The 14987-nt window shown below is 36.9% G+C and overlaps 1 protein-coding gene across 1 annotated transcript in view; it reads left to right on the forward strand.

Moving 5' to 3' along the window:
* CNTN5 (contactin 5) overlaps positions 1-14987 on the forward strand; it is a 790266-nt gene that overhangs the window by 710108 nt on the left and 65171 nt on the right. Inside the window, exon 18 of the mRNA XM_072402864.1 lies at positions 10083-10203. Coding sequence (XP_072258965.1) covers positions 10083-10203 — 121 coding nt within the window. The remainder of the gene's footprint in view (positions 1-10082; positions 10204-14987) is intronic.

The following is a 14987-nucleotide window of genomic DNA, read 5'->3' on the forward strand; positions in this document are numbered from 1 at the left end:
AGGGAAAGGGGGTCTTAAAAAAAAAAAAAACAACGATCAGTAGAAGGATAATTGAAGGATCTGGTGACCTTCCACCCACTGCTCTCATTTTTTGCATGATTTGGCAGACAATGGAGACAAATCAAATATTAGTCAAAAACTGCTGGCAGAATTTTAAGGTCTCTGTATCGGCTTATTATGGTAAAATTTAAACTGAATAGGGACCCATTTTAGGGTTGAGTGACAGTAGGCTGGTTAGTAATTTTCTGGCTATATCTGCAGTTAACTGTGCAATTATCTTGAATTTCAGCGGTGTATTGTGAAGAATAAGGCCTTTAAAGGAACTTGGGCCTGATTTGTATTGTGTGCCATGTTTATTTTGTAACTATACTGTTTGTTAATAGGTTGTTATGGCCATTAAACTCCACTTGTCTTTTGCTAGCTATTTTCTGTATGGCATTGGTGTGGGAGTGATAATCAAGCAGTCATAGGTCACCCTAATTCCCTAGTCAAGGCACTGTATTTTTGTATAAATAGATATACCATGTACTGGAAAGAGCCTCTTTCTGTAATTACAATATAAAATTGAAGAAACTACCTAAATCTAAGAACATGCTTAGTCAAAGATTCTCTTTCCCCTTTCTTTACTGAAGATCTTCTATAACATTGTATTTATTCGGTCTATTTTCTCCAAGACATTTCTGCTGTGACATCTGGATGGTAAGGTAATCATCGGCAAGGGAAACTAAAATAACTCTGTCGGTTTCTTGGTAATTGAGATAAAACCCAGAGCTCAATGCGGTGTAATCTCTACGTACAAATATGGCATTTATTTACAAGGAAAAAGTCATCATTTTCAACGATTTCTCTTTGAAATGGACAAGTGTGTGAAAAAAGTTCAAAACTGCAACTTGGTTTAAGTCAAAGAAATAATAGTATACATCCAAGCTTCGGTGGCAAAGAGATTTAATGTCGAACTCCCGGCACAGAAATGCTCATGTAACTATATATTGTAAAAGCTACAGAGGATAAATCTATTTTGTTGGCACCAAGTGCCTTTGTAGGATCAGTTATTTCCTTGTAAAAGTAGTGGTGATGTCATCATTGTGATGCTCATAGACTATGTAGATAGAAGAGCTATGGAAGGAACCCAAGAGATCCACCTACTTTAGCCCGCTGCAGCAAACTACAGGAGGGGACCATTATAGGACCATTTACCCTGCTCAAGGGGAAAAAGCAGCAGTGACCTGTCTATACAGAAAGCTCCCGCAGAGAGGCCATGCTTCATAAGGGATTACTATATATATCTGAAATATATTTACAGAATACAGATGAACACACGTCTCTCATATTGAAAAAATATTTATTTAGCATGGACTTCAGCTTTAGAAATACTTAACCTAATACAAAACATAAATAGCAACAGTAATGTATACTGGATGTAGTAAAGGCTGAAGTGATATTAAACACTATATTTTAGAGATAGGTTGAGCCTCATGAACTGGACATATAAAGGCTCTTTGATCTGGTGGCTACGCAAAGCTTTAGACCTATCACCACATGTTTTACTTTATATAAAGGAGTAGATAATCCCATTTAGGAAAAAAAAGAACAGCAGGCCTTCCTTTCTATCTTTACTGCTGCTGCAGTAAGGACTGAATGGGAAACCCATAGCCTCCTAGGATTCCTTCATTACATATCCAAGGAAGCATTGGACTGCTTCTTCTGCGCATTATGTTCCCACGCATCAGGAAGCCTTTTTTATTTTTCCTAGGATTTGTATTTCTGTCCATTAAGTCGTGGTTTAGGACTGAGTCAGTCAGTAGTATTGCACTGCTTTCTTTATGGGATCTGGTACACAGAGATTGAAAGAGGCTGATACCAAGTCAAATAGAAGTTTTTATCTAAAAGAAAGGATGTATAATTATTACAAATATGTATTGATTTAATTCTTTTGATATGCATTTTGAACGGCATAATTTTATTTTCAGTGTGCAATGCACAGCAGAACATAACACACAGAATGGTTTGTTATAATAAATGGTACCCTTATGCATCTAGGAAACATACCATGATGCAATTCTGTTGTAGCACAACTATGCCCAGATGTAAATCATGGTGATGCCATAGTGAAACCATTGCGTTGCTATGCAGTACAACACACAATAGGGCTGATTTATTAAAGCTCTGTAAGACTGTCATAGGGAATTCTGGGTGATTTAGCAATCCTGGAATGAATCTGGTCCAGGATGCAAACTATTTTCTAACTAATAGCAACATTCTTTTTTTTCCATGAGGATCATGTGCTTTCTTGCTCTTATGAGGTGGCCCTGATGAGTGTCAGAACACCTCCGGAACGTGTTGGCTCCATGATTGTTCAGTGTGATACTCCTATTGAATCTTGAATCCTCAACTTCAGCCCTTGTGAACCACATAGGGTCATTTTCTGGTACTATATAAATTATTGGTTACTTCCATCTGCTAGAGAAATACGAAAATTCTTGTTGATCCTGGCCCTTAAAGACTAAAGACTCTAAGCTAAAAAAAAACTTTTGATGAGTCGACTTGCCCTTTTGGTAATCCTGTAATCCTGCACACATGCATATTTTAAAAAAGTCTGCAATATATCATGTAAAATTGGACAAATGCATTGAATATATTGGAACTATGTAATGAGTTAGATAGAAAGAATTACATTTTTGCAATACGTCACATATTCTGAATGTGTAGGAACTTGCTGAAGGCAGGTTAGGCAGTAAAAAATGAAATTATCTGCAAATGTTCAGCTTGTAAAAATATACATTTCACATAAACATTTAATTATTTTATCAGGCATTCAGATTTTACATCATCGACAGGAATTGCTATTTATAATCAGGAATGGAGCTAAACTATATTAACGCACCATATCATATTACAGAATGTATGAGAGGTGTCTTCAATTATTTTGCGTTGCAGAAATATGTGTATTAAAACTTTTCTAAATCTTTTTTTGTCATGTTAAATTACAATAAAAAGAATAATGATAATTTCTGGGAAAGCAGGGAAATTTCTCTAAAGTTAACATGTTACTTATAAAACCACTTACATAAACAATAATTCACTCCTAATGTTATTGTATACCCTTTCTTGAATGTGTTTATAAACCCATAAAAGCTTTTTTTTCAGTATATTGGGCATCATGGCCCACTGTTTCATGAAAATCATTTCAATTGCAATTTTGTACCTGGATATCTTGAACGTAACAGCACTTTCTGTTGCAGACTAACAAACTTTGTCAGCATTGTCAGCCTGCTACATGCATACTTTTGTTAGACTGCCTATTAGTAATTAGCCTATAGGCCAGCTGAGTAGGGATAAGCGAGAATGCCTCTGGCATTCTCGCGAAAATGTCCGCGGACCCATCGGAAGTTCAGGGAAATCATTACAAAAGTATTCCCAGGGCTGCATTCACTCATGCAGCCCTGGAAATCCTCCTGTGTGCGACCCTTGACAGGAGTTATTTTAACCTCTAGTGCCCGGGGATCGCAGTGGATTTCCGGAGCTGCATTCGTTCATACAGCCCTGGAAATCCTACTGTGTGCAATCCCTGGGCACTAGAGGTTAGTTACGTTTCCGTCAGCCAATCAGAGAGCACTTGAGGTTTTGAATGGGGAGACTTGTCCCCATTTTACCTCTAGTGCTGGGGATCGCACACTGAGCTGATCAGTGAATGCAATGAATGCATTCATTGATCAGTACAGCCCGCAAGACTTTTTTTTATTTTAGGAAAATTCGATCTCGATTGGCAAATCTACACCGGCCGTTGTCGCTTAAAATTTCGGTAAGTGAGAACGGCTGAGTTCGCCGCAAGATCTAGTTTAAAAATATTGCTCGCTCATCCCTACAGCTTAGCTGCCTAGCAGTTTACCAAATGCTGCTTTATAAGGGAAACTATACTTAAAGAGGAACTAAACCCTTGGGATACTCACCTTTCCTCATTCCATCATATGTGCCACCATTTTCTCCCTTCTTTTCTTCTATAACCCGATCATTGGCCATCTTGATTGGCAATTCTGGAATGACGTAACCCCCATGCAGGTGCACGGGATTTCATTAAGTCTTGGCACCCGTGAGCTGCTTCATGATGCCAAGTTTTTTAAGTGAAGCCTTCATTACACTTTAAGAAATAAAAACCTGCAAGCAGACAGGTTCTTTATTGCAAAAGGGACAGGCTATATCTCTTCTGCAATAAAAAACACTTACCTGCCTGTTAACAGTCTTTTCAATTATGCACACTGGGCTGTGCACGTGTAACCATTCACTTACCCAGGGGCTGACATCAATTATGGTCCTTTGAAGTGGAAAAAAAACCATGGGGATACTGACCTGTCTCCATTCTATGGTGGGTGCCGCCATCTTTTTTTTTCTTTCTCATTTTTATCTTCAGTGATCATGATTGGCTGGCCTGGGTTAAACATTGTGCAGGCACTGGGAGTTCATTCAGTCCTTTTCCAGCAAGGTAAGCCAGAATGCGCTGGGCATCCCTGGCATGCGCAGCTCAGTGAATTTAGACAAATGGGCAGGGATGAAGCAGGTAAGAATACTAATTGCAGAGGAACATCGGCTGTACCAGAACTTTAGTTCCGTTTTAAGTAGTTTGTGGTTAGGGCAGATGTACATAAAGGCTATAACAATGAACATATATTCAGTATTTAATTTTTAGATATAAATATGTTTTATAAAAAGATTGCCTCTTCTTTGTTTTTTTTTATGTTAATTTGAAATGCTGCCATATTGTAGTGAGAATAGTTGATCACCTTGCAAGCAATGTTACCAACATATCCTATCGAAAAATGTTAGTTAAAATCAAGCCTCGGTAAGGATGACTTCACCAATCAAAATATAGGAAATGCAGAAGGCCTACTGTCATAATATGTCTGCTGTTGCTGTATAAAAATAAACTGCATTTATCTCTGAACAGTAAACAACTATTATAATGACTGTCATTTAGAATGCTTGGAGACTAATAGTGTTTAAACCAGCAGGAAAAAGGCTTGGTTTCAAGAAAACGCTGCATGTTCCAGTATTTAAGAATTAAATTTGTCAGTTTATCAATAACTGGTATTTGGAAGGAGGTTTTTATTTATTTATTGCTTACAATACAAAAACAGCTTTCTTTATATTGATAAATAGATGGCATATTGATAGTTTGTGCTTTGTTGTATTATTTTTATTATTATAAATGTGCAAGCAATCTTGTATTGTTCTCTGTTATTTTGTTGGTGTTGGCACCAAATCTTCCTTGCCTTCTAACACTGAGAAGACAGCACTGAAACCTTCTCATCTTATTAGCACAAAGATATACCTAAACAATCTATTCAATAAAGATTATATATAATATGTATGGAGGAGTTACCTCCTCCGAGATACTGTCTTTAGCTGTTTCCAGTAGGGTAACATCAATGTTGCAGCTTGCAAAAATTATTATAGACAATTCAGTGCTGCCAACCTTTGTAGAAGGTTGTTTTCTGTTCCTGCCCCTGTGCACAAAGTTACGTTCATAAAGACATTGGTTAGGTCGGAATAGAGAAACTTGAGTGGCCTTCACAAAGCAGTTACCTCTAAACCACAACAGGTCCAAAGACCCGGCCTCAACCGTTCTAAATAGATTTGTGCTAACTTGCCAGGTCTTCTGATTCACAAATCCTCATTTGGCTGAATAGGCACCAGTTTCTTCATCCTGTTTCCCAGAAAAATGGAAACTATTATATTCAAAAGGTAGGGTTATGGCAATGCCATAAGAGTGTCAAGGGTTTTGGAATGGGGCGTCATATAGATGTGATGGTCTGCTATCCACCAAGTTTTGGCCAAGTAGAATATATATATATAGTGATTGGTAAATGTATCTGATCTAAGAGATCAAACAACGAGCAAATGGCCATATGATCAGCTTTTAAGGACAGGTTTACGCCTGGTTTGGCATTAAACGATCCTGTACAGCTCCCCGCAGCTGGCACCTTACCAATTGCTCGGTCACTTGCACCACTATTCTGGTTCAAAAGAACCAGTGACTGCAGATTTGGCAGCTGACAGCAGTGAGCTTTACTGGTAAAATATGGAATGAATGCAGTGTCTTGTAGCATCCCCCGAGATAAAGCAGTTTTTTGGTATGAGAAAGCGGTAAGTGCACCACAACCTATCCGCCAGTGACTCTGAAAAAGTGTTAAAATGTATTTAAACCACAATTTATTGATAACCAAATTATGTTTTTACCCATTTCTTTAAAAAAAATACTCCATTTTTATATTCCTGCAATTATTTTGATCCTACTAATTGCATCAAAAGTCACATCTCTCATAATACAGGTTTTTTTCAAGAATAGAAAGCTTTTTTAACAATATGAAGTGCACAGTTGAAGTTGCTACCGCAACAACATAAAAATTAACAAACTACCCAGGTTAGTTCCACTGACCACGCATTGGCTAGATTGTCTGGCCTGAGGTCATAAAAAAATACAGTTTGAGAAGCTGCAGTCATGAAACCTTTCAACTCTTGTTTTGATATTCTTTTATAAATATGTGGATTTAACAGTGCATGAGTGACTTATTGCGCCCACTGATATACCTCGAAATATTTCCAGCTGAGGACCATGAAGGAGGCCAGGGAAAAGTCATTTTGTTTGTGTTCCAAAATGTGAATTCAATCTGGTCTTCATTACTAGACACAAGAGAAAACATTTTGTACAGGTGAAAGAGACAGATAGACCAGATAAAGGATGTAGGAACTATTTCAAGCCCCATAGACAGAAGATTGGTTCCCAAGAAACTAAGGAGTGAACAAAGAAATTATTTTTATAGCGAACCACCTTTACAACAAGGAAGGTGAATGCACTTATACAAAGTCAGATTGGAGTGATTACTCAGCAGTAGAGAAATGTTTAATTATAGGGAAAAGCTGACAACAATTGTGTGCCTTCTGAGTAGCCTTTTCAAATCAACATTGTGCAGACATGTCCCCAAGATTGGGGAGTGCATTTTAATTGCTGCTAATGTCACCTTTTATTTTACCCACCAGAATTTGAGTCATCGGATGAACTGTAATGTTCTTGTCTAATCTCATCAGCATTCCTTGGTTTTGGTTCGAGCTCTTGATTGCTGAAAATTATATGTGTATGTCATTCACCATGGCTTGTTTTTTATACTTTTTGTTACATTGCATAGCATTTGCTCTAAAGTTATTAGGCAAATGGCAATCTGTGAAATTCAGACATTGAACAATTTTGCATTTTTTGCCAGAGCTTAAATTTCCTTCATCAAACGGAATTTAGAATGACATATGACGTCAAGGGTTTGGGCTGCGGAAGAATGAGGAGCTTTGCTATATATTGGAATGCTAGACATTTTATAAATATATAGATTAGATGTTTAAATATCTTATTAGGCATAGTGATACTAAATTACCAAAGCAGCATTTTTCACATGTCAAATATATTTTTACATTAACTGATTAAGAACAAAGGGAATAAAAGAAAAAAAACATTGGACGGTTTTTCAGCATATATTTCCTTTTGCTTATTGAAAAGCTTAGGTTAAATTTGAAACTAAATGAAAAGATACTTTTACGTTTCAGCCTTTAGTGGTGGCTGTCTTTGTCTTTGTTGAGATTTAAGCTCTGCACAAATGCTATATTTTTGTTGCCTAACACAGGGGGTCAGACTAAGTAAAGAGAGAAAAAATAGGTGATCCAGCAAATCTGGAATATGTTTATAGGAAAAAAAAATATTTGCTTCTAGTTGGCAAAAGTTTTCAATCCTGGACCAGATGTATTTCAGGTTTGTTGGATCACCCAGGTTCTCCCATGATAGTCCATCTTCTCCAGTGTTGGAAAGCTTTCAAGCCCAGTGGTGTGATTTGATGGTCTTAAGTAAAAATCTACTGTAAGTTTAGTTGACCAATCACAGCAGATAACTAAATAGCAAACCCTTAAAGCCTCTATTGTTCTCTCTGTAGGAGGACGCTTCCAATTCTGTCCGTCCCTCTGTACAGCGATCATTCTAGCTGAGAAAAATTGCTGTGAGCAGTAAGCTCATCATGGCCAGTTGGTATTTTTGAGTAGGGTAAAAGAAAGTAAAGGTTATAGAATTGTGGAGCCAAGTGAACAGTTCTTTTTCCTCTTATGATAAGACATATCTACGGCAGCATGGCAATGCTATACCAACAAAAGACCTTGCTGGCTTTGGAGGGTTCTGGAGTGTGCCATGTGAGTTCCAGGGGTCTTTTTTGCTTGACTTGATGATATTTAAAAAAGTGATGAATGAATGTTACTGAGATGATAGCCAGATCACACATTGCTGCATTCTCCCCTGCTAGATAATGAACAGATAATAACTGTAAATACTGGCAAATAATAATAAATAAGTAAATTTAAGTTCAAGTTTTCCATCTGTTATGTGTAAGAGTATTTTTGAACATTGACGTTCAGGTCTCTTGGGCAGTGAGAAGTGACACCAATATGAGGAATGATGACTGGGATCCAGAAGCCAACTAACAAGTCATACTTCAAGTAGAACTATGGCCCCTATTTTTATTATAGAGCACTATGTGCTGAATTCTGAAATGTGCATGCATTTCACATGCTCTTTTTTTAAGGTGTGGTGTGTCCCATGATTCATGATGTGTTCTTTGAATAATTTTTTATTGTGGTCATATGGTAAATACAAGTAATGCCATCTCTGGCTTGACAGATTTTCTTCAAACTGGGGCAGGGCAGAGCTGATCCAAACTTTTCCTTCAGAAGCTACACAACTTAGTGTTCTATGGCTGAGGACATTTATTGAACCACCATTTTCAGAAAAAGATTACCAGTAGCCACAAATGTGTTTGACACACTTACTTGACTCATGACACATATACTATAAAATATGGAGCATAGCTGATATTTACCAGACTTGTTAAATTCTTCTGATCCCAAAACTCTAGCTTGAGAATAAACAGCCTTTGCCATCAGGTATTCCTGTAGCAAGTTTACCTTGAATGTTCTTTGTATGATTTAGCGCTAAAGAAGACTTGTAAAATATTTATAACTTGTAGGGAAAGAATTTGTCATTTTGAAAGAAAGCCAGCATTGCTATAATTGCAATTTCTCATGCTGAAAATCAAAAACCTTAACAGAGAGCTGGCAAAATTCACACAGTTAAGAGTTTGGTTTCTTCCGTATGAGAAAATCAAAAGGTCGTAGAAAAGTTTGTTTTTAATTTTGGAGCTTTTTGTTTTACGTGAGATCTTTTCATGAGTGTATAAAACACCTGTTCTTTATGTAAAAAGAATGACAACACCCTGGAGTTCAGGCAACATGGAGCTATCAAACCTGCAGGCTGCTGGTTGGTGGACTAAACCCGCTCCATTCTGTAGAACATTTTGCCTTGAAGTTGGGTTAGTGGTGGGGGCTTCTTTTGAATGTAATTTAAAGTATATGGAAACCCACAATTGAAAATGTAAGAAAAAGTAACATACTTTCCCTTAATAAAAACCATGCTAGGGCAGTAATTGCACCTGGTAATGCTACCAGTAAGATCCATCAAACAGATTTCTGGTCATAGGTTGACAATGATTAATTAGTACATTCCTATAAAGTAATTAGCACTGGTATCCTATGATATGCATTTTTTATTTTATTATTATGTTACCATTTTGCTAAAAAAAACGCTAAGTAGATTTATGGTGTCATACCCCATATGAAGAAAAAAAAATGTATGCTGGTTTTGTAGTAGGAATGCGTGCAGTGGAAAATGATCAGTTGGAGAGGAATGACCATTGGTGGCCCTATGTGTGGGTGTGATCTATGTGGGCACTGTTACAAGTCAATAGACAAGGCTGGATTTTGGGCATTGACACCAAACTTCTTGCAAACTTTTTTTTAAAAAGTGTTCTCACCCACGTTCTGCCAGCTATGTTTATCAGCAGTCATAGGTGGATAACATAAGTATGAGCATTGATTTACTACACTTGTGTTTTAGCTGGTTCAATTGGCCTGTATGTTAAATGTTTTTGTGCTTTTGTGATGCACATTGAACATTTTGATTTTTAATATGCTTAATTGGACATTCTTTTTTTCTTTTACAGCAAGCTTCCTCGGCAGATTTAATGATTAGGAACATTCTTCTGGTGCATGCTGGGAGATATGGCTGCAGGGTGCAGACCACGGCTGACAGTGTATCAGATGAGGCAGAACTGCTTGTTAGGGGTGAGTATGCTAACACAATCCTCTTGATTTATTGCCTAGTCACACTGGCACTGGGCTCTGGTGCTCACTACATTGCAGGTGTCTCAATCTTTCACTTCCAACACTGCAGAGTTTATAATTAGCAGAAATTAAAAATTAGCACTTTAAAATGTCACAAATGCCAGGCGTCTGATGCAAATTATCTATATGATGAACAGTAATTACATTTTCATGCTCAATTGTGGGTCAGCCACGGTGACTAATGAATCTGTGCAGTGAAGACTGGTGTATAGATAAACGGAATGCAATCTATTTCCAGCAGCTGTGTGCTACAATGTATGGAAAACTGCACTGGATCAGACCGATATGAGTCCGTCTCCATATCAAGAAACATTTCCCCAGTTTGTAAATGATAGTAAATTATAATTACAGATAAATTTAGACTGATATAGATAAAAAAAAGATAAACAGATGATAGATAGATAGATAGATAGATAGATAGATAGATAGATAGATAGATAGATAGATAGATACTGAGATTCAGCATAAGTATAGACTGATATTAAACAGACAGACAGAACAATATAGAATGATATTTGTATAGATAGCTATAAACTGATACTTTACATAGATAGATCAATAAATATTAGCGTTACATAGATAGATAAATAGGAAACAATAGAATTATATATGTATCGATGGAGATTCAGAATTCAAAATAGATATAGACCAGCCATTCTTCCAGAAAATTTACTTGGACACCATGAGTACCCCAGACGGTCTTGTTCAGCTATTCTATATCAGGGTTCTGTGGAACCCCAGGGTTCATCCATAGGTTGCCAGGGGTTCCTCAAACTGTAGATGATTGACCTTCCATTTGATGATGCTTGCATAGTTCTGTGGCCAACGACACTTGGTGGAGCCATGACACTAATTGTGTTTTAGTTGTCTGTAGAGTTGGTATTCTAATCACCACTTTAGCAGCGCTTTGTTTGCACTTGCCACCAATTTAAGAAACATTTTCCCCACTCATTCCCAATACATTGGTTCTAGTATGGGTTCCCTGAGACTAAACAAATTTCAAGGGTTCCTCAAGAAAATAAGATTGAGAAAGGCTGCAATAGACTAGAACTATGTAGAACAGTGTTTCTCAACTTTTTAACATGGGGGCACCCTTCAAATAACTTTCAGGACTTGGGGAACCCCTTTTATATAACTATAATTATATTCACAGATCACAGTAAATTATTATGGTGGTCAGTAATAATAATGTCTCTTACGTTTGTGGGCAATGGGAAGGGTGTCACCCCTACAGATAGACAAAAGGATCATTAGTGTCATTGGTACCTGACCTCGTAGGTAGAAATGGCTAATTGGAAGGAACCCCTAGCAACCTCCGGAGGAACCCTGGTTGAGAAGTACCGATATTGACAGATATTTCTATTGATAGCTATACACTGCTATTTTACATAGAAATTTAGATCAATAAATATATATACACAGCTATAGACTAATGTTTCTATACATAAAGATATTTACATAGGTGAAAAACGGATGGATAAAGATTGGCATAAAAAGTGTTAAATATTGGTCTTATTACTATTGATGGATATTTATGGATAGGTACTGATATTACATTTAGATATATATTTATATCTCCTATATAGATATAGACTGATAGCTAGATGGATAGATATTGTATAAGTAGTCTTTAGATACAGTATTCAATGTAGCAAATGGAAGGGGATAGGCAAGGGATGCACGTTACCAAAAACATAATTGAACTTGACAACATCGAAAGATTGATTTAACAATATCGATAGATAGGTAAAAAGGTGTTTTTGTATACTTTTGAATAGAGGTATCCAATAGCGGTATCCAAGCAAACAAAGAAACCACAATACAACACAAATAAAATTGTAAAAAGATTTCATCTTCCTGCAGCCATGTGTTACAATGCGTCGTGCTGGCTGCAAGCCTAGCAGTATTGAGGATTGACAGGTCTGCAAAAAGTCATAGCACAGACACAAATGAATAAAACACACTTCACATTCCTACTGTTAACCTTTATCCTTGGAATGTTTTCGACTTTATCTACAAATCCCCTTTAAAGTGCATTAAAATACATACACAAGCTTATCCTGACACATCATGTCATTGAGCCTTAATGTGTAGTAATAAAGAATTGTAACAATCCCATTGTGTAGATTTCATTTTCACAAATTCACAAGGTTTACATTCAGCTAGATCAGCAACCCGCTATTATCGAGATGTTTAGATTGATTATGCTAATAAGAAAAGGCATTAATCACAGAAAAGGTGACAGGAGCGCTATCAACTTGAATTTAACGTATTGTTCTCATTTTTTACAGGGTTTTTTTTTTGTTATTGTCATTCCCCAGGTGACAATGACAAGAATAGAGCAGGTATTAATATACTTTAGTTGGAGTGTGAAATCAATTCTCCTGTAGATAATCTGTCACCTCCACTTTATCTGAGCATTGTAAGCCATATATTTATCATAGAGAGCTCAGAAATGCTTCCAAACCGCTTACTTCGGAAAACATGGCAGGTCAAGGAGCACTGATTACATGGGGAAGGAACATATGATACAGCTGAAGTCCATCCATCATTTAACCAGCCTCATTGTTCTCATCAAACACATCCCTTTATTATACCCATGTCGTTATCTGCTGTGCACTGGACTATTCTTCTGTGCTTTTGATTTGTGTATCCGTCTCTTCTTTTTTTTGGGTGCTTCTGGACAGTTGAAGATCACACCTACTTATATGTACACTTAAACACACACATAAATATATATAAATAAATATATACACATATATATATATATATATATATATATATATTATTGATGACAAAGACACTGAGAGCGAACATTGACAAAGACACTGAGAGCGACAAAGACACTGGTTCACTGAGAGCGAACATTCTTTAACACTTGTTAACTGGTTAACTGCAAACACTGCCCAGCATGCATTTGGGAACAAGCCATGAGCTCATTTCCTGATGGCGAGCCGTCCCCATTGTGCTATCTCCCCTTACAATTTCCAGCTAATAAGATCACTTTTCAGATTGGCTACCCAACTCTTGGCTGCTTATTAATTTACACATCAGGCAGCATTCTTATTAGGTTATCCCATGAGACAACCCCCATGCGTTGTCTCCCACAGTTTAAAGAATTTACTTTGAAGTGTGATTTTTGAGCACACTTTCAAAACTAATCCAGTATGCTAAACTTGTATGAGGGCAGGCATGTCTAAATGACATGCTTTGTGGCTACAGGTGGCCTTCTTTCTCCTTCGCTGTAGTCCTTAGTGGTTAAGGGTTTAAAAAAATGAATGTGCCTCAGTTTTACCCCAGTTGATAAATTACACCTTGCCTAATGTTGCAGCTAATTCTTCAATACACATTGTATGGCCCCTATCACCAGGGTGAAATATTGTACATTGCATTTTTACAATAATTTTAGGTTCCATTGTGGTGTGGCCCCTAGTAGAGATAATGGAGTCCACAACTGACATAATGTGGCCTCCTTGAAGATTAGCTGTCTCAGTTAAGCCCACTATTTCATCAGGGTTGGACATGTCTGGTCTAGAGGGATATAGAATAATGATGATTTTTTTTAACTTTATCTTTGGTGCCATGACAGCCCTAGAATGTGAAAATGCCACCAAGGGTATTGGAGTTCAGCCTTAAAAATTGAAATCTAAACGGTTGCTTGTTTTATCATTTTGCGGTTACTTATTGCGCTATGCACTTTACAATCACATTCATCTTGGCTAAATAAGCTAAATTCTTTTTAATATGGAATGTGAGGAAGTAGTATCAAATGCCCCAGAGGAACTTTAGGACTCCAGTCCATATTTAGGGGTGCTCTGCCCATTTTATTTATTCCAACAGCTTAAAAGCAGACGTAACATAAATGGTTTTCCCCCACAGGAGAACAGTATCATCATTACCTTAATTAATGGCCTGGGGGAGAGATGAAATGTTGGCCCACCCCTTTCTTCCAAGACACTCGGAGTCTAGATCCCAAAAAGAGTCACAAATCTGCAGAACAATTTATTCAGCCTTACCCAGGCCCTTTAGCCCCTTTCCAAAGTGACATTAATGTAGATTCTGCCAAATGCCCACTGACATATATATTGACGCACCATATCTCTTAATCTTTCCAGGAAAATGTGGGTTTCTTATGTTTTACACATTAGTTGTATCATCATGGCCAAATGGATGAATAGCGTAGTGATAAGACAAATAGGAGTAACATTTTAAATTAATGTTTTTCTTTGTAATTTCCAGAATAGGAATGGTAATTTAACCATCTTGATAAATATGATTACACTTAAAAGATAGGTTGACAAATGTTCCCCCAAATTAAAAATATTTTACAGCAAACCTCTTAATTGTTATTTGCATATTTTTTGATTCCATGGGAGGCAATAGAAAAATTAATTTTAAAAAGATCAATAGGTGAAGTATATTGAAAAAAAATTGCAGTGCTTAAGCTGATTGAATAGGATATAGTAATTACCATGTTTGATGTCAATTTCCGCTGTTTTTTTTTTTTTTCATTAAAAAAAGAATATCTAGTCCAATTATCCAGTAAACTTTCCTGTATATTGTGCTGCCTATCTTGCCTTCTCAGCAATGATCGTGGTTATTAATGATAAAGGATTCTGTGACATTATTCAGACATTTCACACTCTCTGGGGACAATGCATTTACGTGTGAGAAAATAGATCCACTACATGCATTGGTAATTACTTTAATGAGGTCTTGTGAGA

The sequence above is a fragment of the Pyxicephalus adspersus genome, chromosome 1 (assembly GCF_032062135.1).
Source record: "Pyxicephalus adspersus chromosome 1, UCB_Pads_2.0, whole genome shotgun sequence".
NCBI classification, from domain to species: Eukaryota; Metazoa; Chordata; class Amphibia; order Anura; family Pyxicephalidae; genus Pyxicephalus; species Pyxicephalus adspersus.